The sequence below is a fragment of the Lagenorhynchus albirostris genome, chromosome 7 (genome assembly GCF_949774975.1).
Source record: "Lagenorhynchus albirostris chromosome 7, mLagAlb1.1, whole genome shotgun sequence".
Classification (NCBI taxonomy): domain Eukaryota; kingdom Metazoa; phylum Chordata; class Mammalia; order Artiodactyla; family Delphinidae; genus Lagenorhynchus; species Lagenorhynchus albirostris.
In genome coordinates, this window is record NC_083101.1 from 112,343,492 (window position 1) to 112,371,134 (window position 27,643).

At 39.5% G+C, this 27,643-nt stretch overlaps 1 protein-coding gene across 6 annotated transcripts in view; it reads right to left on the reverse strand.

Annotated features, from left to right (window-relative positions):
- CLCN3 (chloride voltage-gated channel 3) overlaps window positions 1-27,643 on the reverse strand; it is an 81,786-nt gene that overhangs the window by 22,649 nt on the left and 31,494 nt on the right. For 5 of the 6 annotated variants that reach the window (XM_060155829.1, XM_060155833.1, XM_060155828.1 and 2 more), the window contains exons 3-5: window positions 7,717-7,874; window positions 2,062-2,161; window positions 578-765 (exon numbers count right to left, since the gene is read on the reverse strand). In XM_060155829.1, coding sequence (XP_060011812.1) covers window positions 578-765; window positions 2,062-2,161; window positions 7,717-7,874 — 446 coding nt within the window. Of the gene's footprint in view, window positions 1-577; window positions 766-2,061; window positions 2,162-7,716; window positions 7,875-23,948; window positions 24,092-27,643 lie in introns of those variants that run through there. The other variant, XM_060155832.1, reaches the window with a different exon arrangement.

Sequence of the window (27,643 nt, forward strand, 5' to 3'; positions counted from 1 at the left end):
TTAGTGTTAAAATTCAGCTATGACAAAATTTAAAAAACATATCCATATCTTACCATGTAACCATGTATATATATATATAAAATATAATATTCTAACTTCTGAAATGTTCTTTACAGAACATCAACAATAGTAAAATACTCATTTAAAAACTGTCATGCCACAAAGAAAAATCTCGGCATTTTTGCAAGATATCTCCAGTCAGAAGGCTTATTTTCACTAACATTTTTCATAATTCATACTTCCCAAACCATTGTGATGTACTATGTTAATCGGCACTTTGTGGTTACACAGCTCCTACTGCACTTCTTTTCTACAATAAGAAATACATTTTACGTCATAACCCAGCAGATTTGTATGTGACTATGCAGTTAATAGAAGAGCCTCTTGAAACAGTACCTACATTTTACTCACGGCAACGTATTCTCATATTTTCCATTCTATCCTATTACATTTCTTTCTTTATTTTCCTTTAATGCAGCTGCAGTCATCTAACGTGATTAATTCTATAATTAAATGAATTGGAGACTCATTTCACGGTATCAATTATTAATTCACTTTGAGACAAAGCAAGACTCACCTCCGCTTGCCCTATGATTAATTCCGCCCAGGTTTTCCACTGTGGACATTTATCCCTCTCCTCAAATGTGGTTTCATTAGACCCCCAGCAACACTGTTCGTGGTTGTACCACAGTGCACTAAGGCAGATGCCCTCCTTGAGGTCAGTCATCCAGTCGGCGGCGATGTCTATTAAACCAGCCAATGCCCCTGGAAAAAATGTTGGAGGTGGTGAAAACAGGCAGTCCATTTCTGGGGAGCCCAGAACTATCAGGTTAAAAGAGTCAAGGAAAGCTGGGGACTCCCTACAAATAAAGGGTCATAAAGAGAATACTACACAAATTTAAGATTTCAAATCATATTAGAAATAAGTTTCTATTACTTTTTAAAAAGTGTAAATAGCTATTCTTTAAAATAAAACTGTTATTCTTTGCTTGAAATTAAAACTACTTACATCATTAAAATTCACTGTGATTTTTAAAATGTGTTGGAATCTTCCAAAGACAACCACCTGGCAGGAGGGGCTCATCTCAGGTTGTGAAGTCATAGTTTTTACTAGTGTCTTTTAATCTGAAACCTAATCCGTAGATTTACAAAGGATCTCAAGCTCATTAAAATGGAATATCCGTTAGAATTAGTGAAACTCATGGCATTAATGAATTACTGTGACAGACTATCAGGTTTGTTTCTTTTTTTCTTTTAACAGAAAATCAAATATACCAAGATCATCTTACTGACAGAGTACAGAGAATACACAAATTATGGTCAAAATCTAGGGCCTTCTCATATAAAAAGATCAATGGGTCACATAAACAGTGGTCAGCCAATAAGGGGTATCAGACTGCCTCTACTCTCTACACAAATTTTAACTTTCCCTTGTGTTCTTGGGGACAGAATCTTCCACAGTGGAAACTGAAAGTCAAACAGCCCTTCGTGTTTGTTTTCACATCTTCAACTGCTATTAAAGTCTCACCCAGAGGGCCTCTGGGCGCGGTGCAGCCCACACGGAGCTTAAGTGTGGGCTCTGACTGTGCCCTGCCGACTCTCTAGCTACATGACCTCGGTCAAGTCGCTTAAGCTCTCTGTGCTTAGTCCCCTCGGCTGTTAAGACTCAGACCATAGGACTGCCATGAGGTTTACACACACGTAAAGCTTTCGGAACAGTGTATGACACACAGGAAGCACTCAATAAATATTAGCTATTTACTGTGATGTTAACATTAAAATATACTTCACTGATCATCTGGTCCAAACCATGTGTTTTACAGATAAAGAAACAGAGCGAGAAAGGTCACCCCAATTGGATAGACAAGTACGCTGACAGAGCCAAGGATAGAACTCTGCGCCTCCTGCCTCCTAGTCTTATATTTAAGAAGATTTTTTGGAAGGAAAGAAACAAATGCTTCTAAAAATCGAAAAGTACCTGAAAAAAAACTGCAAGAAGGAGGGGAGAACCGTTTATTATCCTGTTAACCAAAAAAGGGTTACATTAAAAATTTTCTTTACCTGATGCCAATCCTGTTAGTGTTACTACTAGCCATCCTGACCACGCATCATACAAACTTTTTGTCATTTCCCATGCTGATTCTTTCTTTTTGCTGTTGATCTGAAATTAGAAATGTTTATGCTTCATTTTTCAAACTACGAGCAGAAGCCAGAGTTCTAGAATCTAACAATTTTCTCAGTTACTATACATGGAACAGTACTTTCTAAACTAAATAATGGGATAAGTGAGTTTGGGGCAGAATCAGGAGGTCAGACACCTGTGACCCAGATGACAAGCATTTACCCAGAAATCTGTATTTTTAACAAGAACCACAGGATGAGAGCAAAGGGGTCCACAAACCACATAAAGTCTGACACAGACTGTTTTAAACTGAATCAATCTTAGCTGGTATACATCTTTTATATTAACAGAAATAAGACATTATAGCTTGAAATGTCTGCCATTCCCTGCTCATTCTCTGCTTCTAGCAGTTAAGTGGAACATAATAGTCTTTAAAAGGTAAGGTCAGTGAATAACAGTACTATGCCCATAAATGCAGTACAAAGCAGTCATGTGAATAAAGGGGCTGCCAAAATGTGTAGGCCTGTAATATGCGAGAAAGGAGCACTCCAATCCCAGGGGAAGGGTCCCATCACTGTGGAAGGCAGAAACGTCCTCTACAAATACAGAGCAGGAGGTAAGATTCGCGGGACGGCAACAGATTTGATTTCTAGATCTCACTCTAAGACACAAGAGGGCAAGTCTCTCCTCTCTTCCTAAGAAACGATCCCTAACTTGCCCAAACCTCTTCTGTCTTACTACCACGGCTGCTTTACAAAGCCACATTCTCGGGCCAGGACTTCAGTGCTCCTTCATCCCACGGGAGGGCTACAGCCGGAATTCAATGATCTGGCCTATTTCAAACATTTGCTCTATTTCAAGCCACAAGGCTCCATTCAAAAGACTCAGTAAGTTCTAAATTGAACGCGGCAATTTTATTCCTTCTATATTATAAGCAACCAATCACAGATATTAACCATTCTTTAGAATTGAAGGTAGGTCATTCCTTTCAAAAACAATAAACCTCATGTTGCTTCTTCCTCTAAGTAAGAATAACTGTAATGTTTAATGAGATATAACATTAAGTAAACATTTGAAAATCATCTAAATGTTCATCAATATAGTACTGGTTAAATAAACTGCAGTACATCTATGTCATGAAAAACTCTGTAGCCATTAAAAAAGAATGAGATAAATGCAGTATCATTTGGGGGAGAAAAGCAAGGTATAAGTGTGTATAGCATGCTACCATTTATCTAAGAAAAATAAATAAATATATATGCTTGCATTTTAAAAAATAAAGGGACAAAACATAACATTGAAAGTGTGAATCATTACCTGTAAGAGGAGGAAGGCAATAAGTTGGGAGGCGCAGGGACTATAAAAGAAAGTAATTTGTATGTGTAACCCTAGTGGGTTAAACACTAAGGACAAAAAGTATCGTAAAAAAAGAAAACACGAAAACTCTTCAGTAAGCATATTGCTGGCGAGAGTGTTGGTAGCATTATTCTGAAATAACACATCTGCTGTGTGTGTGTTGTGAGGAGAATCAATGCATGTGACGCTGAGATTCTGGGCTTGGCTGAAAGGAGATACAGGTTTAAGGACTCCAAGTCAAATGAAAGCCCTACAGCATTTAATTTAAATTAGAAGGTTCCTCTAAACTTAAGAGGCTAGAAACAATGGCCAGCCTGCAAGCAGTAAGAGCCTCCAGCGCTCAGGATGCCTGTGTACCATTTTCCTTCAAAGGAACCAGAGCTCCTTGGAGAGGTCCAGGTTCCGTGCAGGAAACGTGTAACATGAGCCAGGATTAACTTGTCTTCCCAGAATACATCAAAGTCTACTAAGCACGGGCCAAAGGACTCACACACCAACCTAAATAAGCTGCCACTGGTCAGAAATGGAATAACATGGGCATCAATAAGGATAATAATTGTGATGATTAAAGCATATCAAATATGTTTAGACCCATGAAGATACAGAAAGAGCAAGCAAACCAAAACCTCACTGGTCAACTCTGAGGATGCTAGGGAGCCATGAGGTGTCAAACCTCCTCCCTTCTCTGTACAACCCGAACTTGAGGGAATCCAGGTAACTGGTGTGGGAAGGTTCTCTTTATAGAAAAAGTCAAGCTAATAAATAAAAACGGAATGAGAATTAGATTGCTACCATCCTGCGAAATACTGACATAAATATTTGAAATGATATAATGCTGAATTTGCTTCAAAATAAGCTACGGGGGGGGGGGCAGCTTCCCTAGTGGCGCAGTGGTTGAGAGTCTGCCTGCCGATGCAGGGGACACGGGTTCGTGCTCCCGTCCGGGAAGATCCCACATGCCGCAGAGCGGCTGGGTCCATGAGCCGTGGCCACTGAGCCTGCACGTCCGGAGCCTGTGCTCCGCAACGGGAGTGGCCACAACAGTCAGAGGCCCGTGTACCGCAAAAAAAAAAATAATAAGCTGGGGTAGGAGGGCTACAAGGATAATTAAAAGTTTAGGGGAAAAAGGAATTAGATAGCTATACGCACTAATATAGAAACTTTTCTTTTTTTTTTAATTTGATGCTTTAAGAACAACAGTAAGAACATCTACGTGTAGAACTTCCCAGCTTTAACAGAGTTTTATGCTTATATAAGCATATATTAAAGCACTGAAAATGATATTTGACTTACTTAGAAAGAGATGATTGATGTGAATAGCTAGGACACTCACTGACTACTTCACTTATTGTTATATTATTTGAAATGTTTTCAAGGACCATGGACTACTTTCATAACCAGAGAAAAAAAGGGATGTGTTGTGGTTTTAGTTTCAGTTTTCTCTATAATTTTATAAACACGGTATTTATGGACCCTTTCCTACCCCTCACTTGAGAACACACTTAAACCCTCCCTGAATATGTCAGTGACTCTGTAAAGTAATATAATTCCAAGTATAACTGTGTTTACCTAACAATCACACAAGGTATGGAATTTATAGTGTGTGCGATTTAGGCACACTGGATTAAAACAGTGGTTCTCGGGGGCTTCCCTGGTGGGGCAGTGGTTAAGAGTCCACCTGCCAATGCAAGGGACATGGGTTCGAGCCCTGGCCAGGGAAGATCCCACGTGCCGCGGAGCAACTAAGCCCGTGCACCACAACTACTGAGCCTGCGCTCTAGACCCTGTGAGCCACAACTACTGAGCCCACGTGCCACAACTACTGAAACCTGAGCACCTAGAGTCCATGCCCCACAACAAGAGAAGCCACCGCAGTGAGAAGCCCGCGCACCTCAACGAAGAGTAGCCCCCGCTCACCGCAACTAGAGAAAGCCTGCGCGCAGCAACAAAGACCCAGCACAGCCAAAAATTAAAATTAAAATTAAAAAAAAATTAAAAAAAGAAAAAAACAGTGGTTCTCATGGTGTGGCCCAGACACCCTGTGTGTCCCTGAGACCTTTTCTCAGGGGTCTTCATGGTCAAAGCTATTTTCATAGTAATATTAAAACACCATGTGCCTTTTTCACCATGTTGATGCTTTCACTGACAACGCAAAAGCGATAACATAACTGCTGGGTCCTCAGCAGAGTCAAGGCGGTGGCATCCAAACACCCTGGCAGTCATCACATTCTTCACTGCCACTTAGAGCTAAAAGGTAAGTTAAGTGCCAGTTTCACTTTGAAATGCCTTTGAGGAAGCAGTAAAAAGTATTGCGCCCAGTCTACTGAGGCTTCCTAACATTGCGTGTGATGACTGAAGTATACACACAGCACTTCCAATGCACACTGAAGCCAGAGGCGAGGCCTTGAGGAAAAGCACCTGTGCGATCTACTTGAGCTGCAAAACAAACCACTTCCATGGAACACCCATATTACTTGAAAGAAAACCACCAAGCCATGGTTTTTCAGACTTGGAAATTTGACAGGTATTTTTCTCAAAAATGAACCAAGTAAGCCTGTCATTTCAAGTAAAATGTGTATTTGTTTCCAATGACAGAATTTCAGCTTTCAAGTAAAAATGAATGTTAGAAAACTTGTAGCCATCACTATAAGAATGACAGATCCCAGTCCTTAAAGACGTTTCTGAGGAGATCAGGGTTGATATTAACAAATGTGCCTTTTTTGATATTGTATAATGATATGGTGTAATGAAAGTGTCAACTATTGAAAGAACTGCATGAATCAATGATTCACTATTTTTCTCTTTCTTTCTTCTTTTTTTTTTTTTACTATTTTTCAAAGGATCATGGCATAATATTACAAAATCATCCATTCAAAGTTCAACAGGAACCAAGAGATTTTAATGTAATAGGAGACAAAAAGTTCCTTGATACAGTTTCAGATTACACAGTGCATCTAACCTTTAAGAAACTACCACTTGTCACTGTCACTGTCATGCAGTATCAAAGAATATCCACAATGATCTGAAAAGGTTATTAAAATACTCCTGGCTTTTCCAACTACGCATCTGTGTGAGGCTGGATTTTCTTCACGTACTTCAATCAAAACATATCACAACAGATTGCAGCAGCAGATATGAGAAACCAGCAGTTTTCAGTAAACCAGACAACAATGAATGAATGATTTATAAAGATGTAATACAATGTCACTCTCTCATTAAATATTTTTTATTTTGGAAAATAGTTATTTTTCATAAAAATATGTTTTTTATGTTAACATGTAATGGGTTTGTTATTGTTACTTTTAAATGAATTAATATTTTTGAAATTTCTCAGTTTTAGTATCTAATATGGTATTACCTCTTATTTTCAGTTACACTCCATTTATAATGTTCCCAGAAAAGGTAAATATTGACAGATGAATCTCAGAAGCAGTACTTTTCATAAACAATATAATCTAAATCCAACTTTAGGTTTAATACACATATATACATTATTATGAAAGGTTAATTCCTAATTTGTACAAGCCATTATTTCATTTACAAGTAACTTTCAGAGCTCAAATTTGCAAACGGCCTTTTAGAATTTGGAATTTTATTTTCAAGAGATTTTTTTTTCTCTTTTAAAATTATTTTTGGATTACACTGTATCAGTAAGGCACAATTGACAACAAAAAAGTTTACATAAGTTGTAGTTTTTAGCAAAAGCCATTCTTTTTTTGATTAGTGATTCATTACAACATTCAATATGCCCTATACTGGACTCAATTTGAGAAACATCTCAGAATTTAAAACCAGGAAAGGAGATAAAAGAAAACAGCAAAGCCCCGGGAAACTATCTCCCCAGTAAGCTGCTTCTTTTTCCAACAACTGAAATTATGTAATACGTCTCCTCTTTTGCCGTAGCTGCTGTGCTGCTCAAAGCCAGATATCATGCTGACTGCTACATCTTGAACTTGGCTTCATCCTCCCTCAATTCACATGCCACGTTTTCCCTTTCCTTCCTGCTTTGTCTTACTATACTTCTTTGATTTTAAGCTACTTCAAATCCTTTCCAGAAAGACATGGGATATAAATAAACGTTTAAAAAATTACATAGAGAAAAAACATATTACTTATAAAATGTAGGAATTTACTTGAATGTACTTTTAATGTATAACATATTTTGGCAGGCCAAGATCACATATTAGTAAATGATCTGATTGTGCACTGTCATTTTAAAGATTACTGAAAACACTCACCCGTCTATGCCTTTCCCTGTCTTTACATCTCTCCCGCACCCAATCGATGGTGTGGAAATCGTCATAGGTACCCACACCGGGGATGGGTTCATCCAGAAGGTCCAGCAGGTGGGTGGAACTGCTGATGCTGCCTCCGTTTGTCATTGTGTAATGAGTTCCTACAAAGCAAAAAGGGGACAATGAGTGTGTTCTGTGAGACACAATGGTGAACTATGCTGCCTCCTCAGCAGTTCATTAGGGATTCATAAAGAAATAGTTATCACTCGAAATAATTACACTAAAACAGAGGAAGGAAAGCATTAGAAAAATTCATCTGAGACTTGGAAATAGGCAAAAAGACTATGGCATGTCCTTTCCAACTCACACACTATCCCCTAAACCAGCTTTGTCATCAAGCTGGTTCCCTCATTAGAGTCAAATAAATATTTGACAAGTGTCCACTATGTAACAGACTTGAAGGTACAAGGAAGGAGACAAAGACAATTCACAAAAAATAAAAACTGGCTATTAAATTTGAAAAGAAGTTCAATCTAACACAGAAAAAGAAATGCAGATAAAACCTACAATAGCCATTTTCCTCTATCAGATTGGTAAAGATTAAAAAAGCTGGCTAACGCACTGAGTTGGCAAAGTTATGGGGAAAAGAGGTCCTGCCACAAAAGCATTAGTTTCGGTATAAACTTGTATAACCTCTTTGGGCAGGCAAAGCTACACAGACAATCTCCAACCCAGCGGCCATATATCTAGGAATTCTTCCTGCACTTATCCTTGTACAAGTCCATAAATCATGCACAGTGTGGGGAGAACATCTTACTAGTGCTCCAGAAAGTCGGCAAAAACAAATGCCAGATGCTTATGATCTAAAAGAGGGGTCAGCAAAAGAGCCAGAGAGTATATCTTTTAGGCTCTGGAGGCCATATAGTCAGAACTACTCAACTTGGCCACGGTCGCACAAAAGAAGGCATAGACAATATATAAATGAATGGATATGGCTGTGTTTCAATAATAGTTTATTTACAGGTGAAGAGCGAGATCTGACCCCTGACCCTATTTTCAAGTGCAGATCAGCAATGTTTAATTTGAAAATCATTTAGTAAAATTTATTTTGGTTTAAAAGTTACGCTTACATGTATATTTAAATACAGAGAAAACATGAAGAGATATGAAACAACATGTTAATAATGGTTACCTCTGACAAGTAGATTTGTTAGAAAAAGCAGAGAAGGAACTTTGTGTGCATAACCCTTGTAGGTATATAAATATACCTATCAATATCAATGGAAATTACTTTTCTAAATAAACACACACACTATTAATAGGGATGTGAACGGGACTGAGAATAAAGGATCTAATGGATCTAACAATTAGGTAAGTGAAAAGAGCAACAAACTGCTACCAAAAGGCCCAGATGCTAGCCTTAGACAGCTAAGTCACTTTGGACAACTCATCTTCAAATATTAAGCATCTAAATGATATATGTTATATATCATTTTGTTATACCTTATAACAAAAACGTATAAGCAAAGAAGCATTTGGAATTTTTCTAAAGCCCTAAAAATTTAGAAAAGCTGGTACATAATGTCAAACAGGTGATCTTAGCATAAGTGATTACAGATTACATCTTCAAATTATGTAGCAGTAATATAGATTTTATGCCAAAAATAATCATCTAAAAGTGTATCATTTTAATAAAAATGTACTAACTGATATAGAATATAAGGAGTGGCACTATACTAATGTTTAAACAAACACTATAAAAAGAAACCCAAGAAAGCAGTTTATTTTATTCTGTGGCTTTTAAGGAATGGAGCAAAATTTCCAGACTCTCTTGCAGTCTGATGGTTTAAACTGACTTGTTCTCTTTCGTTTACAAAGAAACTATCATAAATGTTAAGTCATTCACGAAAGGATCACGTGGCAAAGCCAGAATCTGAACTTCCCCCTCGCTATAAACAACGCCTAGTTTAGAGCAGGAGGGGGTCTTGAAGCAGTGGGGCAGTGGGAGGGAGAGACACACACAGCCACCACGCCAAGACAGGGACTCATTTTGTTACTGTTCAGACAGAAACCAAACGGACGTCACTGTGGCTTGCAAGCTCTGTTTCTTGATCAATCATTCAAAGAGGCAGTATTAGGAACAAGCATTAACACAAAAAGGGTTAGTATTTCAAACAATGTAATAAGTACTTAATATTGTGCTAATAAACTTAATGTCTCTTTACTTCTACCAGATAGAACAGAGTTCTCTCTTACCTCCCCAGTTAATAGATTTGTGCTTGCCTTGGAAAGGTGTAAAACTTCTAAAAGGAGAGGAGTGTACTGATTTCAGTGTTTTGGCAGAAGCCCTCCGGGAATAAATAATTCACCGTTTTGGCTGAGGGTTTAAAGGCCCAAGTCCTGCAATGGCCCATGCTTGCTTACATAAAACATCTGCTCTAAACCTTCCTCTTCAGCCTTTACATACACACTAGCTCTTTCTTCCTCCCTCTATCCTGACTTTACTTACTAATTTCCACTTTGTGAAAGCTAACTGAAAGGCCACAACTTTTCTTAAGAAAAAGCGACAGGAGAGTAAAAATAATAAGAGCATGTATAATATCTTGATGAATTTCAGAAATCTGACTCCACTTTCTGTACGATAATACTAAAATTGGTCACTGTGAGGATGGATTTTGGAGGGAAGCACCAAAGCCTCTATACCATTTAGGAAGACTTCTGGGGGGCTCTGCCCAAAACGCATAATCAGCACTACAAATCCAAGCTGAGGGAAATTCTGCAAGATAAATGGTTTGCATTCTTCAACAATGTCAAAGTCACGAAAGACAAAGCATGACTGAGGAGCGGCTCTAGATTAAAGGAGACCAAAGAGACAGCCACAGAACATGACATGTGCGCTGGACGAGCACAGCAGGTCTGGGACAGACATGTTTGCGCTTCTGTATTAAAGGACACAGGGCAACAAGCAGCATATCTGAAAACAGCCTGTAGCTCTAATAACAGTACTGTATCAATGTCAATTTTCTGAGTTTGAAAACTGTATTTAGCTATACATAAGCTTATACCCTTCCATAAGGAAATACACACTGAAGTATTTAGAGGTTAAAGCGTATCACGTCTGCATCTTACCCTTATAGAGTTCAGGAAAAAATTACGTGGTAATTATATGCACCACATACATATAAATGGCCGTATAGATTATGTATTACACAAAAAACAGTAGATATAACAGCAAGAGAACAAGACACAGGATGAACAAATGTGGTAAAATGTTAACATTTCAGGAACCTGGGTGAAGGGTATATGGGATTCTCTGCACTATTTTTCAACATCTCTAAGTCTGAAATTAAAAGAAAAAAATTTTTTAAGTCTACTGTGATATATTTTGCAAACTTGAAACTTTTCCCCTATTTGCCCTTATGTGGGTAGAGTTGAAGAGACATGAAGTACTGATCTTTATTATTATCTTCTATGAAAAATCAAAAGCAAAATTTCTATAGCATCTAACAAGCATGCACACAATATGTCACCAGCCCCAGGATGAGAATTCCCAACCGTCTGCACCATGCGGGTACTAAGCAAACACAGAGTGTATCCCTCCAACAGGCTTCTGAGCTAGGGAGGGGCGGGGAGAGACCACTATGCCTAATGTCGGAGGCAGCACCACACACACATCCACAGAAGCCCTGTGTCTTGCCTCAGTGACTTTCAAATCATTAGTCTGGAGAAACTACCCTGACATCTAACTTACATAACTACACAGTAATTCAAAAGTCCTGAAAGTCAGATATAAAGTATTCAACTTTTTAAACCAGAGGACCCTGTGCACCAATGATCTATGTTTTGGGACTTCTATGTGTGTCCCTTGGAATTTCTGGGGCTGCCACTGTACATTTTAGGGTAGGAATTAGCCAGAGCACTTTGTGTCCCCAGCAGACTATTTGAAGTCAGTCTGTCCTCTCATGCCTATTTGCTTCTACCTGACACAGCAATGCTGTTTGAAAAAAGCGGAGTATGGGAGAAATGCTGATTGGTCTTGGTTTTGGAGGAGCCCAAAGAAACAGAGATTCACTGTTTCGCCTCTAAATTATTCCGAAAAGAGGTTTGAGTCCTTCTTGTGACTCTTGCTATCAAATCGGCTTAGAAAGTAACCAAGATGGATTTTGCTATGAAAGTAAAATAACACCTTTTTGCTAGTTGATTACAATATTTCTCTGGCTCTGATAAATATAATTAAAAGGAATCTCCCGGAAGAAAAAGGCAGACATTTCTTTTTTTGGCTGTGCCACGTGGCATGCGGGTTCTTAGTTCCCCCACCAGATATAGAACCCATGCCCCCTGCAGTGGAAGCACGGAATCTTAAACACTGGACCACCAGGGAAGTCCAAAAACGCAGACATTTCAATCTGGCTTTAACCTCTCTCCTTTCATCCTGTTTCTTACTGGGTTATTATTAACAAATGAAAGATATATCATATTGAATGCAAAATCAATTAACATATTTTTTATGTTTAAAGTCTGCTTTGGACTTCTCTGGTGGCGCAGGGGTTAAGAATCCACTTGCCAATGCAGGGGACACAGGTTCGAGCCCTGGTCTGGGAGGATCCCACATGCCGCGGAGCAACTAAGCCCGTGTGCCACAACTACAGAGCCTGTGCTCCAGAACCCACGAGCCACAACTACTGAGCCCACATGCCACAACTACTGCAGCCCGCACGCCTAGAGCCCGTGCTCCGCAACAAGAGAAGCCACTGCAATGAGAAGCCCACGCATCACAACGAAGAGTAGCCCCTGCTCGCCGCAACTAGAGAAAGCCCGCGCGCAGCAAAGAAGACCCAACGCAGTCAAAAATAAATAAATAAATAAATTTATTTTTTTTAAAGTCTGCTTTACTATTGCTAAATAAAATTCAAGAATCAGCTGACTATTTAAAAAAAAAAGATTCACACTTTTACGTTAGTATGTGTGTGACATCGTTACATGCATTTTCTTTTATAGTTTGTTCTGCCAAACGTGGAAATCTGAATAGTACATAGAAGGAGAAAAGGAAAGACTTTCTGTCCTATTCTAAACTGGGTAGGGAACATTCATTTCTAACAGGATCACAGAAATGCCTATATATCCCACAGTACGAGTAATTTTAAAGGTATTATGTTTCCTAACAATAACAATGGTTTTTAAATGTTCCTAATTATCATTTCTTTGTGTATAGTTCACTGCAACCTAGATTCGTTTAAAGTTTAACTTACATATGATAAAATGAGATGAACACAAATAAATTATATTTGTGTGTTAATAAAATTCTTAGAAGCAACTGTGTAAGTTATCCAGCTTCCCCTCGCCACTTCACATTATGCATGAATGTAGCACATACCTTGCAGGTAATGCCACAAGCACAAATTAAAGTTCTCTCATATGTGGGACTTCCCTGGTGGTCCAGCAGTTAAGACTCCGTGCTCCCAGACTTCCCTGGTGGTGCAGTGGTTGAGAATCCGCCTGCCAATGCAGGGGACACGGGTTCGACCCCTGCTCCTGGAGGATCCCACATGCCGCAGAGCAGCTAAGCCCGTGCGCCACAACTATTGAGCCTGTGCTCTAGAGCCCGCGAGCCACAACTACTGAGCCCACGTGCCACAAGTACTGAAGCCCAGGTGCCTAGAACCCGTGCTCCGCAACAAGAGAAGCCACTGCAATGAGAAGCCTGTGCACCACAACAAACAGTAGCCCCCACTCGAGGCAACTAGAGAAAGCCCATGCGCAGCAGCGAAAACCCAATGCAGCCAAAAATAAATTAAATAAAATAAAATAATTTATTAAAAAAAAATTTAAAAACTCCACGCTCCCAATGCAGGGGGCCTGGGTTCGATCCCTGCTCAGGGAACTAAGATCCCACATGCCACAACTACTGAGCCTGCACGCCGCAACGAAGAGCCCACGTGCTGCAATGAAGATCCAGTGTGGCCACAATAAATAAATAAATAATAAATTTTAAAGTTCTCTCATACGTTAAGCGCATCTCTCTTTCTTTCCTAAAATATTATTTTAAGGGTTGGCTAATTAGGAAATTATAACATGACTTTCCTAAAGCTGTTCTCTGTCCAGAAGACAAAGAGGTCGACAGGATGAAATGAAGGGGTGAGGCCGCACTTCCCCGACAAGGCCTCTCTTTGCCTCAGTAAAAACTCGTTATAGGTGCATGAACACAAAATGACATGATTTACTTGGACCTCCCATTTCTCAAAGCATGTGCAGCTCTCACTGATCTATCTGTGGAGACAGTAGCAGAGACGTACCAGGACACCTTTTGGAAATACTACTCATCAGGTTCCTTATCCGACATGATCTCCTCGTCCTCTCCACACGTGTTCCCCACCAATTCAGGAAACACCCACCACCACAGGGAAAGAAACACACAGCAGAACACAGAAAACAACATTCAGCACTGTGGCTTCTTTCACTGTGGGGAAAAAAGTTAAGAACAAGAAAAAGATTAAAAATTTAAAAATTAATTGGAAAAGAGGATGACTAGGTACACGTATGTTCATTGTATATACTGTTTTTAATGCAAACTAACCTAAATGATACAGTACATCACAACAGTTATAGTAGTCTGAAGTCCTTTGAAAATGATATGCATATGCGTTTAATGACATGAGATGGTTTTTAGAAAGTATGTTGAGTAATGAAAATATGCTAAAAGCTTATAAATAAATGTGGCTAACTAGATCTTATCTTTTTTTCTTGTATAAAATGTTAAAAGCTGAAACCAGTTGCCAGTTTAACTATTTTAAACTCTCTTGTTTACTCAATTCCCTCTCCTTGCTTCTCCCACAAACCTTATGTAACTGTGTAGAATTGCTTCTTCATCTGTTCTTTTTTCAACCCAAGGCTTATTGCAGAAACTCTCTTTTTTACTTAAAACATTTTGAAACCCAGAAACCCACTGCTTACAACTCAAAGGTATTGGCTTTTAAGACTTTGCCTTTTACGTGGGTTTCAAAAGCCTGAGTTGGAAACTCAGCCCCTGCTCGCTGCAACTCGAGAGAGCCCACACACAGCAACGAAGACCCAATGCAGCCAATAAATAAATAAATAAGTAAATATATTAAAAAAGGAAATACCATTAAAAAATAAAATAAAATGTATGCCCAATGACCAACCTTTCCATAAAATGGACTTCATATAATTTAAATATCACCAACAATATTTCATAGTTCAAATATCACTAACACTAAAATATCAATACCTCAGCAAGTAGGAAAATTTATCCAATCAATGAGCTGTAACTGGTTTGCAGCTTTCTTGCAAAAATAACTTTATTGATAAGAGGACTTTTTGCCTTGTTTATTTTTTCCCCAGACACAAAAGCATACCTATGTAAACACAACTTTATTATTTATTAACATCTATAATCTAAACAAAGAGTTTTTAAATTATCTGTCGGAAAATTTTAATTTATGTTATTTATTTTGTTTTGGTTTTGGGTTTTGTATTGAAGTATAGTTGATTTACAATGTTACGTTAGTTTCAGGTGTACAGCAAAGTGATTCAGTTATACATATATATCTATTCTTTTTCAGATTCTTTTCCCTTATAGGTTATTACAAAATATTGAGTAGACTTCTCTGTGCTATACAGTAGGTCCTTGTTGGTTATCTATTTTATATATAGTAGTGTGTATATGTTAATCCCAAACTCCTCATTTATTCCCCCTGCTTTCCCCCCTTCGGTAACCATAAGTTTGTTTTCTGTGTCTGTGGGTATATTTCTGTTTTGTATATAAGTTCATTTGTATCACATTTTTTTTTAGATTCCACATATAAGCAATATCATGTATTTGTCTTTCTTTGTCCAGTATGCTTCACTTAATATGATAATCTCTAGGTCCATCCATGTTGCTGAAAATGGCATTATTTCATTTTTTATGGCTGAGTAATATTCCATTGTATATATATACCACATCTTCATTATCCATTCATCCGTCAATGGACATTTAGGTTGCTTCCATGTCTTGGTTATTGTAAATAGTGCTGCTATGAACACTGGGGTGCATGTATCTTTTCAAATTATGGTTTTCTCCAGATATATGTCCAGGAATGGGATTGCAGGATCATATGGTAGCTCTATTTTTAGTTTTTTAAGGACCCTCCATACTGTTCTCCATAGTGGCTGCACCAATTTACATTCCCACCAACAGTGTAGGAGGGTTCCTTTTTCTCCACACCCTCTCCGGAATTTATTATTTGTAGATGTTTTAATGATGGCCATTCTGAGCATTGTGAGGTGATACGTCACTGTAGATTTGATTTGCATTTCTTTAATAATTAGCGATATAGAGCATCTTTTCATGTGCTTTTTGTCTATCTGTATGTCTTCCTTGGAGAAATGTCTGCCTATTTTCTGAATAGGTTGCGGGTTTTTTTGATATTGAACTGTATGAGCTGTTTGTATATTTTGGAGATTAATCCCTTGTCAGTCACATTGTTTGCAAATATTTTCTCCCATTCTGTAGGTTTCCTTTTCATTTTGTTTATGGTTTCCTTGGCTGTGCTAAAGCTTTTAAGTTTAATTAGGTCCCATTTGTTTACTTTTATTTCCATTGCTCTAGGAGACAGATCCAAAAAGATACTGTTATGATGTATGTCAGAGTGTTCTGCCTATGTTTTCCTCTAGAAGTTTTAGAGTATTCGGTCTTACATTTAGGTCTTTAATCCATTTTGAGTTTACTTTTGTGTATGGTGTTACAGAATGTTCTAATTTCATTTTTTTACATGTAGCTGTCCAGTTTTCCCAGCACAACTTACTGAAGAGACTGTCTTTTCTCCCCTGTATATTCTTGCATCCTTTGTTGTTGATTAATTGACCATAAGTGCATGGGTTTATTTCTGGGCTTTCCATCCTGTTCCACTGATTTATATGTCTGTTTTTCTACCAGGACCATACTGTTTTGATTACTGTAGCTTTGTAGTATTGTTTGAACTCAGGGAGCCTGATTCCTCCAGCTCCATCTTTCTTTCTAAAGATTGCTTTGGCTATTCGGGGGTCTTCTGTACTTCCATACAAATTTTAACGTTGGTAATTTGATAGGGATTGCACTGAATCTATAGATTGCCTTGGGTAGTATAGTCATTTTGACAATACTGATTCATCCAATCCAAGAATATGGTGTATTTTTCCATCTGTTTATGTTGTCTTCAGTTTCTTTCTTACAGTTTTCAGAGCACAGGTCTTTTGCCTCCCTAGATAAGTTTACTCCCAGGTATTTTATTCTTTTTGATGCGATGGTAAATGGGACTGTTTCCTTAATTTCTCTTTCTGATCTTTTGTTGTTAGTGTACAGAAATGCAACAGATTTCTGCGTATTAATTTTACATCCTGCAACTTTACCGAATTCTTTAATGAGCGCTAGTAGTTTTCTGGTTATATTATTATTTAAAGAAATATTTTCATCAATGGGAAAAGAATAGTCTCTTCAACAAACGATGCTGGGACAATGGGCTAGCTATATGTAAAAGAATGAAGTTGGACCCTACCTACCTCACACCATACATGAAAATTAACTCAAAATGGATCACAGACCCAAATGTAAGGGCTAAAATTATTAAACTCTTAAAAGGAAACAGAGGAGTAAATCCTTTTGACCTTGGGTGAGGCAATGGTTTTGCAGATAAAACACCAAAGCACAGGTGGCAAAAGAAAAAACAGATAAACCAGACTACATCAGAATTAAGATAATCGTTCCCACCTAGAGGCCAGACATTGTGTGTAATACTAACAATAAAAGAACTAACATGTATTGAGTGCTTACTGTGTGCTAGACATTGTTCTCAGCACTTTACATATATTAGCTCATTTAATCCTCACAACCACCCCAGGAGATAAGTATTACGATCTCCATTTTACAAATTAGAAAAGGCAGGCACAGAGAGTTAAGAGATATGCCCAGGGCCACATAGTAAGTAGTGGAACATGGATTCAAACTCAAGTAGTTTGATTCCAAAGGCATTTCTTACCACTCTGAGTACTGCCTAAAAATAGCTTCACGGTTTGTTTGCTTGTTGCTCTGCGAGTAGGTTAAGACTGTTGATGCTGCCTTCTCCCAAAACACCTACACACATGCACTGAGCGCTCATACAATTAACACAACTCGACCCTTCACCATCACCAGCCCTTTCTGCCTTTGGCCCCAGACCACAAGTCTGCTGCACAAGTTGTCACCGGCACTTCTTTGGTACCAGCACTCACATCCCTGTGCTTCGGCAGAGGTCAGTGACAATCACACATCCCATTCTCATCCTCAGGTTGTTCCAAACTCATCTCAGGCACAGGAAGCAGAGCCAACTGCCCCTCCAGGGGTTTACTTAGAAACTGGTTTTCAAACTTTTTTAACGGTGGCCCACAGCAAGAAATATTTCTCACTGACACAGTATACAGATATGCACCTAAGTAAAACCAAAGTTTAGCATATTTACTATTTGGCATATACTCTGGTATTTTTACTTTCTGTTTCCTTCCTTCCTCTTTTTTTTCTTTTTTTAAATATTTGTCACAACCCAACATGCTGAAACCTGTAATTTGACAAACAATGAACTAGAGAAATACAGACATTAATGAAACTGTCTGCTTTCCCACAAATAAAAACCTTTATATTCCCACCCACTAGTCCTCAATATATATTTGCTGAACTGAGCTACAAAAAAATAGTACTTAATTGTTACACCTTAGAGTGAACTAATTTATTAGTAAATTTCACCATCACACTTCTTCCGCAGTCTAAGTCTTTTCTCAAAGGGGAATATCCAAATAATAGCTCTACATGCAAAAGTAGATATATATTTGTTTACTAAGACTATTGCTTATTACCGCTGGGGTCAATCTCAAAAGATTTGAGAGCAGTGATCCCTGCCATTTAAGCTCATAGGCAGATTACTGTGCTATCACACACACATACAACATATATGCCTTTATTTTAAATTATGGAATAAGGCAGGCAGAAATCTAAAATTCTGCATATTCCCTGACAGCCCAGTTTCAGCTGTGTATTAAGAGCAGGAAGTCTAGTCCCCAGTGGATTTTCTCCTCCCTCTGTGACCCTATTGATAAGAAATGGTCACCCTCGTGAGGGAGGGGAAAGTGAGTGTTGTAAGTTGATAGTGGAAGTCCCAGAATGTCAGCAGATTTCCAAATGGAAGATTAAAAGTGTAACAGCACAGTGCTGGTACTTAGGAGGTGGTCAACGGGACATCTGCTGGATAAATTAATATGATAAATAAAGTATTTACTCTTTAAATTTGTTCTGCCATTCACAGTCATACTTAACTGCCACCTATTTAAACGGCAAAGCCTTGGAAATTAAAACCAAATGGCAAAGAAGTTGACAGAAGATACAGGACCAGTAAGTAGCAATGCTAAATTACCCAATTCACTGTTTCCTTCTCTGTTCTACTGACAGCCCAAAATAAAAAGCCACATTCTTAGGTAGGGATGATAAAGTGGGTATTAAGACATCTGTATAACTGGAAACAAGTTCCATGTTCATTTATTATCTCTGCACATAAGATGATCTGTAGATTACATGAAAAAAAAGATTCATGGAATTTGCTCTCTTAAATGGTAGAGGGAATAAATTGACAAACTAAAGCAAATCCATCTTTGATCTAGTTAAGGTTGTAAAGAACTACCAAAAAACTATGAATTAAACATCTGTTTATTAAAAAACAAAAACAAAACTCTAAAATACAATTTAAGCCACCAGTCTCCTGTGGCCTCGTGTCAGCACGAAACAGAGACCTCAATGCTGGGAAAACAGCCAAAATCACAAACCTAATCTACGTGGCAAGAGACCTGCTCACGTTTTGATATCTTGAAACACAAAGCATTTTTAACTTACAACAACCCATGAGATGGTATAAAATTAACCATACTAAAAGTGTCAGCTAATTTTAGAAAACAGCTAGAGGTAGTAATATGAAACACATTTAACTGAAGATTTTAAATTCATATACTGTGGGCACAATAAATCTAAAGACAGGCTTTGTTTTATACAAAGACTTCTTGACATCAGATGAATTAATTTGTAAGAAGAGATGTAATTTTCTAGTTGGCTAGAAGATTAAAGGTAAGAGAAGTACAATAAGGACTGGAATCCTAAAATAATTTTACAAAGAATCTACAGAATGCCCCTGTGGCAATAAGAATCTAACACCTGGATTTTCAAATAACGTGCAAAAAATGCTAACTACTGATACTTTCAGGAGGGAATAAAAATGAACAAATTCATCTATTATAATAGGAAGAAAAAAGCTTTACTTAAATATATGTCTGAGCTAATGGATGTCAAGAAATGATTTCAGGTAGAAGCTTTAAAAAACAAACAAAAAAAACCTTGGGAATTCCCTGGTGGTCCAGTGGTTAGGACTCAGCGCTTTCACTGCTCTGGGCCCGGGTTCATTCCCTGGTCAGAGAACTAAGAACCCGCAAGCTGCTCAGCGCAGCAAAAAAATTTTTTTAATAAATTAAAAAAAAAAAACACCTCAAACTTTATTTCAGAAGGAAAGCCACACCTCTTGTGGTCTAAGGCCAGTATTAGTCTAGCATTCAAGTTCCTCTGGGATCTGGCACTCTTCTACCTTCCTAAAGGACCCCTTTAGCCGACCCAGTGACACAACAAAACTAATCAGGGAACAACATACTAGGCACTTGGTCCCATCAGAGCACTCACTAGCCTATCCTCCCCACCAGGAACGCGTATCAAATCCCCTGTGGACGTGGAAACTCGGCTGACTTTGATAACACTTCTCAAAAGAAGACTGGTCTCCACCCCCCCACCCCCCCAAAACAGACTCACAGAACATGCAGTCTGTACCATTCACGAGAAATTAGCTTCCTTGGGGTTTTGTTTGTTTGTCTGTAAACCTGGGAAGCCTTCTTACGCTCCTACCAGACTGCACATGCCAAGTTATCACAGGGACATACACAGTGCAAAGCAGTGTGTCTCCACGATCAGACTATGAGTCTCATCATCCGCACCAAATCCTGACTTTTCTTGAACATTTCTTTTTTTTTTTTTTTTTTTGCGGTACGCGGGCCTCTCACTGCTGTGGCCTCTCCCGTTGCGGAGCACAGGCTCCGGACGCGCAGGCTCAGCGGCCACAGCTCACGGGCCCAGCCGCTCCGCGGCATGTGGGATCTTCCCGGACCGGGGCACGAGCCCGTGTCCCCTGCATCGGCAGGCGGACTCTCAACCACTGCGCCACCAGGGAAGCCCCTTGAACATTTCTTTACCTCAGTTTTGTCAACAGGAAAAAGGGGATTATAACCGTTCCTACTTCACAGTCTGTGACAGGGGTTAAAATCATTTGTTACACATCAATGAGCTGACACACGTAAAGCACTTATTAGAACAGTGTATAGGTATTAGGTTTTATTAATATCACCATTACTACTCCCACCAGTTCTCCACAGCACCTGAGAGTGCCTTATACACACAAGAGAGCTCAACACAAACTTCAAAGGAAACAATATTCAAATAATGCTAAAAGTCCCAAAGATCAAATGCACTATAAGGGCCTGTTAGGATAAAAAAGAATTCAACCTCCAAACTACCTAAACTTCATGAACAAATAAGGAAAAAAGTTAAAGTATAAAACTAATAATGCAAATAAACCAAAGGTTTTCTTCCCCCCACCCCCCGATGAAAATGGAAGAGATAATTTTATGAAAGAACTTAATAGTGTCTGACAGGAAATTTACTCCCAAAGATAACTATTCTAAAATGACATATTAATTTCTAATTTCTAATCCATCAACAATATATTAACTAATTCTATTTTTTTTAATAAATTTACTTATTTTATTTATTTATTTTTGGCTGTACTGGGTCTCCATTGCTACGTTTAGGCTTTCTCTAGTTGCGGTGAGCAGAGGCTGCTCTTCGTTGCGGTGCATGGGCTTCTCATTGTGGTGGCTTCTCTTGTTGTGCAGCATGGACTCTAGGCATGCGGGCTTCAGCAGTTGTGGCTTGCGGGCTCTAGAGCGCAGGCTCAGTAATTGTGGCACACGGGCTTAGTTGCTTCGCGGCATGTGGGATCTTCCCAGACCAGGGCTCGAACCCGTGTCCCCTGCATTGGCAGGTGGATTCTTAACCATTGTGCCACCAGGGAAGCCTTAATTCTCTTTTTAATCTACATCCATTTCTAGTCTCTGTATTACTCACTTAAGTGGGAACTGTCATACTTACCGTCTTGCCTGGACAAGTAGCATTAAATCTAATTTATCCACAAAGGTAATTCCTAACCCTAGCACTCAGGGATTCAGTAAACAGTCTATTTCCTTCACTGATATGCTTCACAATTTTATACTTGGGTTATCTGCCTCTTCGCTCTTTTCCAGCCCCAAGAGATATTTCTAGTCATTGCAATTTTGTCCTTACAGGGAAGCTGATTCTTTTTCTTGATTCATGTTAACTGCTTTGTCTCCACATCTCCAGTTCCTTTGTTTTGACCCATGGCCAGAAAAGGTCATAAATTATGGAACACAAATAACCTCCTACCCACAGATGCTAGGATGCTACAGAACGGTCAAGTGAGCCTAATAACCAACTGACCTGTACTACAAAGACACAGTGTTACTCTCAGACAAAACGGCTTAGGTTGGCTGAGGAAGGTCTTGTCAAGGGATAAGGAACCCGTCTGAGCTGCCAAGAGTGGGACTGACTTAGACCTTCAGCAAGGTTCCTAAAGGACTATTTGTGAAAATATAATAGAAGCCAAAAGCTTCTAGTTTAGTAATCATACCAGGAACCATGCCTACTCGCACATAAGCTTTGGCTTACTTATTACTTGCACACCTTATACAGAGGTGGGGTCCATATGCCAAGTCATGTCAAAGATTGCCACGGCTAACACTGGGAATTTCAATTTCCCAACCCCAGGTCTTCTGGTTTGTTATAAATCAACAAACGGAGGTCGAAACAGCTCAAAGAAAACACAGTTTAATTACTGATTAGCAAATACTGTGACATCTGAACAGTCACCATTCATTCAGGTTGCTTCCTGTTTAAAGAAATCCCTACCAGAAAAGGCATGATGGGAACACAGAAAAAAAGGAAAGCACAGGAACACATTAGAGCTGGAAAAACAAACAAACCCAACAATTCTAGGTGTTAAGATTATGAGAAAATTGAATTTTCTTCTTTATGCTTTTAGGTATTTCCCCAAATGTTCTAAAATAATTTATATATACATATATATGTATATTTTACTAAAAAGGTAATTAAGAGAAAGCACAATATATAACATGATCTTCATATAGTTTTTCTCAAAATCTGAAAAAAGCACGCTTTTGCCAACAACAGAATACTATGGGATATATAATGTTACAACTGTTCAGAGCCTAAAATATTGTCTAGAAGACACAAGTCAACCGATAAGTATTTGTTGAATATATTACCATTTTTCATCCTAATGGAACTTAATACTAAAGAAAGGTGTTATCAGAATACAAACTACGTTTTAAATAAGAGGCTAAATATGCTCAGGAAAATCATGACTTCCCTGCTTACAAAAGGAGCTCATAATATCATGCAGGGAATTCAAACTAATGTGGCTCGTAAATGAAGTCATCTAGCTAAGATTTTTCTTGAGGTTCAGTTTTTTTTCTAGAACTGCCAGTCTATTTTCAGAATAATCAGTTTAAGAAAAATGAAAAAAGGGCAGTTTAATTAACATGTAACCATTTCTGGCAGTGCCTGCCGAAAGACTTACATGAATGCTGGGCGCTTTTCTGGCTTTTACAAACTACTGACTCTTATTTTTTCTGATGTGTAAAAATGATCCCATATGTTTTTATCATATAAATTTTTACCAGATACCTGTGGAAGACAATGTAATCGCTGAATGCATGCTAAATAAAAATATTCATATAAAACAGTGTTCCTCTCTACTGCCATTTGAAAGTGTTCTAAAAGGCAGGTAAGAGCTTCTCCTAGGAATTGACGTTAGGGTGCAGGCGCTCCACGGTAACCGGCAGCAGCCGAAATCCAATGGCACGGGGACACGCACCGGATTTCGCGATGTGAAGTAAGGTGGAGAAGCGCCACTGCCCGCGCCACCCAGCAGGACTGGGGCGCGCTGTGACGGCGGCCGCGATGCGCACGCAGGGAACAGCGGGACCGGGACCCTCCAAGGCCCTCGAACCCTCGGCCCGGGAGCAGCCCCGCCGCCCGCCCGCATTACCTCGCCTGTGCAGCTCCCGCAGGGCGATGCAGTCTCCTCCCCCGTCGTAGGGCAGGTAGGGGTCGGAGGCGGCGTCCATGATCGAGGTCCGCAGGAAACAGCGGAGGGAAAGCTCGCGAGCTCACCGCCCGCGCGCGCCCCGCAGCCCCGCCGCAGCAGGCTGGGCAGCCGCCATGCCCGACCGGTCGGCGCGCGCAGCCCCGCGGGCTGACGTCACCAAGGTGCCACGGTTGCTAGAGCGACGGGCTCGCCTCCCCATCGAGCAGGCCCTGCTACGTGTGACGGTGACTAAGCCCGGGGGTGACAGACCAAACAGCTTCCACAGCAAGGGGGCAACCACAGGACGGCGACAGAAACCGTACTTCTCGGTTTCCAACACAGAGCTGTAAACGGAAATTCTGCGTGTCCAAAACGCATGAACCTTTTCACTCCTAATGGAGATACATGCGAGCGACACTAATAAGGCCGTGTGATTTTACAGTAAAAATACACTAATTTGTAGGTGGTAACGTCACGTGAATCATAAAGACCTAGAAGATACCAAAGGCTTCAGGAAACTTAGGTTTAAAAGCCTATTCCTAATTATCTAAAATGTACTACTGTGGATTCAAAATTTCAGTAACTGGATCGGTACTAATCCCCTTCAGCAGCCTCTTATTTCCTTCCTTCAAGGAACTGGCTAGTAAGGCATTCCAGGTTTGAGGAGAAAGAAACGTAACATCCTAAGTAAATTAACTTGGCTACTTGTGAAACTGCAAAAAGAGATGTATGTACTGGGTGGGAGATTTCCTCTCTCCTGACTTCTTTTCCTACCTCACAAAGATTTTTTGTTGTGCTAAAAAATAAATAAAATAAAAAGGCTTTTAGTGAAATATGTCTCAAAGTGCACTCTCTCTCTTTGCTAGACATTTTATGAAATTCAGAAATAAAGGAACTCTTTGTTTCAAACTGTCATTCCAACCAAAAGAAAAAAAAAGCTGATGCTCATTTAAGCTGAGTTCAAACTTTTACACCTGGCTCTCAGGTGATTACACTAGGAGATTCTCCTTCTGAAATAGCTATGGCAGGACGATGCCACTAATCAAAAATGTGCTATTCATTAGAAGCAGGTCCACAGGACTCAGAGGCTTTGTAAAATTTGTTTTCCTAAGTACTGAATGAGCCAACCCTAAGGTCTACTCCAATTCAATGATTTTATATGAGAATTGGGGGCAAGAGAAGGAAGAGAGGACTCAGATGGCAGTAAAGAGAGAAATTCTATTCGTGTAGTACATCTTAGTTATTTGGGAACTTTTTAAAACTTAGATTAAATAAAGTTTTTATATTTCAAAAAGTTTGAACCTCAGAAAGACATACTTTCTTATAAAATCCCACCTGGGATTTGGGAGAAAAGGTTCTGGGAAAGGAATATAGACTAGTTACTGCCATAGGACAAGTCCATCTAATTCTGATTCTGGCTATTAACATTTATGAAATGACCATGGGTGGCTTTCCCCTTCTATTTTCTGTATTTTTCCAATTTTCTTGGAAATGATTTTTTTCCTTTTTCTGCATGGAGAAAGGCGTCAGAGCCCAGCAACTCCACCCTCCCCGCCATCCCCCCCACCCTGGCACGACCCTGTCCCATCCGAGCCCCCAACCACCCGAAATGATTTTTTTTTGTTGTTGTTGTTGTTGGTACGCGGGCCTCTCACTGCTGAGGCCTCTCCCGCTGCGGAGCACAGGCTCTGGACTTGCAGGCTCAGCGGCCATGGCTCACGGGGCCCAGCCGCTCCGCGGCATGTGGGATCTTCCCGGACCGGGGCTCGAACCCGTGTTCCCTGCATCGGCAGGCGGACTCCCAACCACTGCGCCACCAGGGAAACCCCGAAATGATTTTTTTAAACGAGGAAAGCGAACTTTTAAACAAAGAGCTAACTTTGCTAAATTAACTAAGTATAAATTTGGTCCTTTTTGGTACTTTGGTGTGTTAAGTTCTACTAGTATAAGACTTTTAAAAAATATATGCTATATGGCATTTATAAATAATTTAGTTTTTATACTACTTACATCCTACCATGCCTTTTTTTTTTTTTTTTTTTTTTTTTTTGCGGTACGTGGGCCTCTCACTGTTGTGGCCTCTCCCGTTGCGGAGCACAGGCTCCGGACGCGCAGGCTCAGTGGCCATGGCTCACGGGCCCAGCCGATCCGCAGCATGTGCAAACTTCCTGGACCGGGGCACGAACCCGTGTCCCCTGCATCGGCAGGCGGACTCTCAACCACTGCGCCACCAGGCAAGCCCTCTACCGTGCCTTTTTATAAAATGAAAAGTTATCTACAAGTTTTCTTGGTAATTTGTAGGCACTCTCTTAACCTGTTTTTCCTGATTTACAACTTGGTCATACAGGAAAAATGAAAATGATAGCTAGCTAACACTAACTAGAAGGGGAAGAATACCTCCCCTATAAAATACATTGACAGTGTTGCATAGATAGAAGTTTTGTAGCATAAGTAAAAAGTTTTGAATATTTTTAAAGAACAAAACATTTGTATATGTATGCATGTATATATAATATGCTGTGTATCTGTATAGAGTTAAGTTTCAAATGAGATATACCAAACTTAACAATTATCACTGAGGAAGGAATGAGGTGGAAGTGGGGAGGATGATGGTACATTCAGTTTTCACTTTATATAAAGTTCTACATTGTTTAAAAATTTTAAACAATTACTTAATTTTGAAATAAATGATTACTTTTGTAATGATAAATCTGAAAATTAAAAAAATTGCAGAAATGAACACATTTCTCATGCTTATGGGGTCCATGGCTGCCACTTTCTCCTAAAGTAAAAGAATTATTATTCAGGCTAAGGTGCTTTCCAATTACACTTTAGAAAGGGAAGAGGTAAACTGGAAGGTGTGGCCGAAGAGGACTTCGACACAGATTAGGTATTATCAGACTAAGAAGCTGAATTACAGTTAAAGAGAGCAGAAGACACATTCAAGAACTCCTAGGCACGGCTGTGGTGCAGGGCAGGGGAATGCTCATGTCACCTACAAATTGGCACTTGCCATCTACCTCTACAAGGATCAAATCCTGAGCCGCTGCGGCTGCTGACCTTCCGCACCCCCTGAGAGGAGTTCAGGGTGGAGAGCACGAAGGAGGCAGGCACTCTGGGCTCTGGGGAAAACAGGCAGAACAGGTCTTCAGATAGATATTTTTAGGAAAAGATTTTATGAGCCCAATTCTTGCATCTCCTCGTATCTAGAAAAGCACTAAAATCCTTCTTGGTGACGTCTGCTCCTCGTGACTAGCAGAAACCTTCTGCAAAATATACGTGCTTGACTGCATGTACTCCCCGTTCGCCACAATCACATATATACTGACCTTAACCCCAGCCTCTTCGGAGCACTTTCTCAGAGCTCTCTGAAATGCTGTCTCCCGGGCTATAGTCCTCATTTTGCCCCAAATAAAACTTAACTCACAACTCTCACACTGCGGTTTTTTTTTTTTTTAGTCCACACATGGGACAGAACCTCTGCATAAAAAAGGACTTAGAATTTCAAAAGGGGGAGGTACTTCTACTTCCAAATACACCCTCCATTCTAATCTCAAACTGATGTGGGATTCTGAAGGTGTGACAATCAGGGAGGCACAGGGCATGATTATATGATTACAACCATGCACTATAACTACACATACATAACTATATGT